Below are 2,625 nucleotides of genomic sequence, written 5' to 3'. Positions count from 1 at the left end.
GGGGGGGGGGCGCCCAGATAGCTCAGTTGGTAGAGCGGGCGCCTATATATAGAGGTTTACTCCTCGACGCAACAGGCCCAGGTTTGACCACGCCCTTCGGCCCTTTGCTGCATTCCCTCTAGAAACTAGAGGAAAATAGATATAAAATGTAAATATTCATATTTGTTTTTCTTGCATAGAGTTTCCCAAAATAATAATAATAATAATACATTTTATTTAACAGCGCCTTTCTAACACTCCAGACCTTTACAGAGAATAAAAGCAGATATAGGGAACATAAAAGTGTAAGTAGTAAACAAACAGATAAACAAAAAACAAAACAAACAACAACACCAAACAAAACAGGACAGTGTATTTACAGATAAGCGAGCTGGAACAGATGGGTTTTTAGTCTAGTTTTGAACAGAGGGAGAGAGTTGATGTTGCGGAGGTCGGTGGGAGTGAGTTCCAGAGCTGGGGAGCAGAGCGGAGGCCTCTGGTCCCCACGGTGATGAGTAGCATGGGGACAGTGAGGTGGAGGGAGAGGAAATCTGAGGGAGCGGGAGGGGACGGCAATGTGTAGAGTTCTGATAATATGGAGCAAGGTTATGGATGCTTTGAAATATGAGAAGGATTTTATTGTATTCTGAATTGAACCGGGAGCCAATGGAGCTGCTGAAGAACCGGGGTTATGATGAATGAGGGGGTTCTGGTGATGACACGAGCTGCTGAGTTCTGAAGAAGTTGAAGTTTATGGAGGGATTTTTGAGGAAGGCCAAAAAGGAGAGTTACAGTAGTCAAGGCGGGAGGTGACGAGCTGTGGATAGATGGGGCAGTGTGAGTGGTAAGGACGGACGGAGGCGGTTTATGTTGCGTAGGTGGAAGTATGCAGACCGCAGATATTATTAGTGTGACTGAAAGGAGGAGGAATCGAGGATGACGCCCAGACTCTTGACCTGAGGGGAAGGGGAGACCAAGAGTGTCGATTGGTAGAGAGAACTATTGATTTTGGATAGGGTGGACTTGGTGGCTACGAGGAGAGTTCGGTTTTATCCTGTTTAGTTTAAGGAAGTTTGCGGTGAACCAGTCTTTTATTTCAAGTAACAGTTAGTAAGGGACAGGGGGGAGCGAGGAGGTGGGTTTGCTGGATAAATAAGCTGGGTGTCGTCTGCGTAACAATGAAATGATGTTGAATTTGCGGAAGATATTGCCAGGGGAAGTAGGTAGGTGATGAAAAGGAGGGGGCCAAGAACTGAACCTTGGGGACGCCAGTAGAACGGGGAAGGGTGGGATGTGAAATTTGAGTTTGAATAAACTGAGTGCGGTCGGAGAGATATGAGCGGACCCAGTCAAGAGGGGTGTGAGAGATGCCGAGGAAGAAAGTCTATTGAGGAGAATGGAGTGAGAAATGGTATCAAAGGCCGCACTGAGATCGAGGAGGATGGATGGAGATGAGTCCGGAATCAGCAGCTGTGAGGAGATCATTGGTGATTTTTAAGGGCAGTTTCAGTACTATGGAGGGGCGAAAACCAGACTGCAAAGGTTCATAAAGACAGTTAAGGGTAAGAAAGCATGGAGTTGAACAGACACTATTTTTTCAAGAATTTTAGAAATAAAGGGAAGATTTGAGATAGGACGAAGATTATTATAGTCAGACAGTAAAATGTCAAACTATTCCTTTGAACTGCACAGTAGTTGTGAGTTTGTTTGTGCTGCTGTCACTTTCCAGTCAACACCTCAGATGTCCTGACCATTGAGAGTGAGACAGAGAATCGTTTTGTTCTGGAGCAGCTGTGGTCGTCGGGGTTCCTTCACCACGCCCTGTGGTTGGGGATGTACTTCAACATTGACAGTAAGAATCTCTCACATCCATCATATGATCACAATCACCTGCAATCCCATTTCATTAAATTGTGGCCTCTGCTTTTAGCTGATTCTATGACCTGGGTGGATGGTTCGCCTATGGACTACACCAACTGGCCCAACAATGCCCCAGACTCCACGTTGCTGACTGCAGATGCCTGTGTTACTACCAGGGGGGTTGACGGTTTGTGGCACCTGTCACAGTGCACCGAGCGGCTCGGCTTCGTCTGCAAAACCATCTCAGGTAAGTTGAATTGCGAGGCCTTCTGAAAGAATATTGGGTGCCCTGTGTTATTGATATTTGTTGCCTTTGTTGTGGGTGACCAAAATGATGATGTGATGATATGTCAACTTATTTCTATAGCCACAAAGTTTAAAAATCCCAATTCCAACAAACTGTTCTCCAAAGCTGGCCTGGGAGATACTTAAAGCGTCCATATTATGCTAATTTCCAGGTTCATAATTGTATTTTGAGGTTGTACCAGAATAAGTTTACATGGTTTCATTTTCAAAAAACACCATATTTTTGTTGTACCGCACATTGCTGCAGATCCTGTTTTCACCCTGTGTGTTTGGGTCTCTGTTTTAGCTACAGAGTGAGACATCCCACTACTATCTTTGTTGGGAGTTGCACATGAGCAGTAAGATCACATCAGCTAGATAACTCTTGGTCAGTAGGCTACAAGGCAAGATTAGCTGGGAGACTTCTTCTAGACGAGGGTACACTTGTGGAATGCCTGCAGAACAGGGACATGGAAGTGGTTCTTTTGGAGATTATGGTGA

General features: G+C 45.3%; 1 protein-coding gene across 2 annotated transcripts in view; it reads left to right on the top strand.

Moving 5' to 3' along the window:
- pla2r1 (phospholipase A2 receptor 1) overlaps positions 1-2,625 on the top strand; it is a 29,979-nt gene that overhangs the window by 24,883 nt on the left and 2,471 nt on the right. For both annotated transcript variants that reach the window (XM_032499278.1, XM_032499347.1), the window contains 2 exons: positions 1,709-1,831; positions 1,910-2,086. In XM_032499278.1, the coding sequence (XP_032355169.1) occupies positions 1,709-1,831; positions 1,910-2,086 (300 nt within the window). The remainder of the gene's footprint in view (positions 1-1,708; positions 1,832-1,909; positions 2,087-2,625) is intronic.

The sequence above is a fragment of the Etheostoma spectabile genome, chromosome 1 (genome assembly GCF_008692095.1).
Source record: "Etheostoma spectabile isolate EspeVRDwgs_2016 chromosome 1, UIUC_Espe_1.0, whole genome shotgun sequence".
Classification (NCBI taxonomy): domain Eukaryota; kingdom Metazoa; phylum Chordata; class Actinopteri; order Perciformes; family Percidae; genus Etheostoma; species Etheostoma spectabile.
This window is presented reverse-complemented; position numbering and strand designations above follow the sequence as displayed.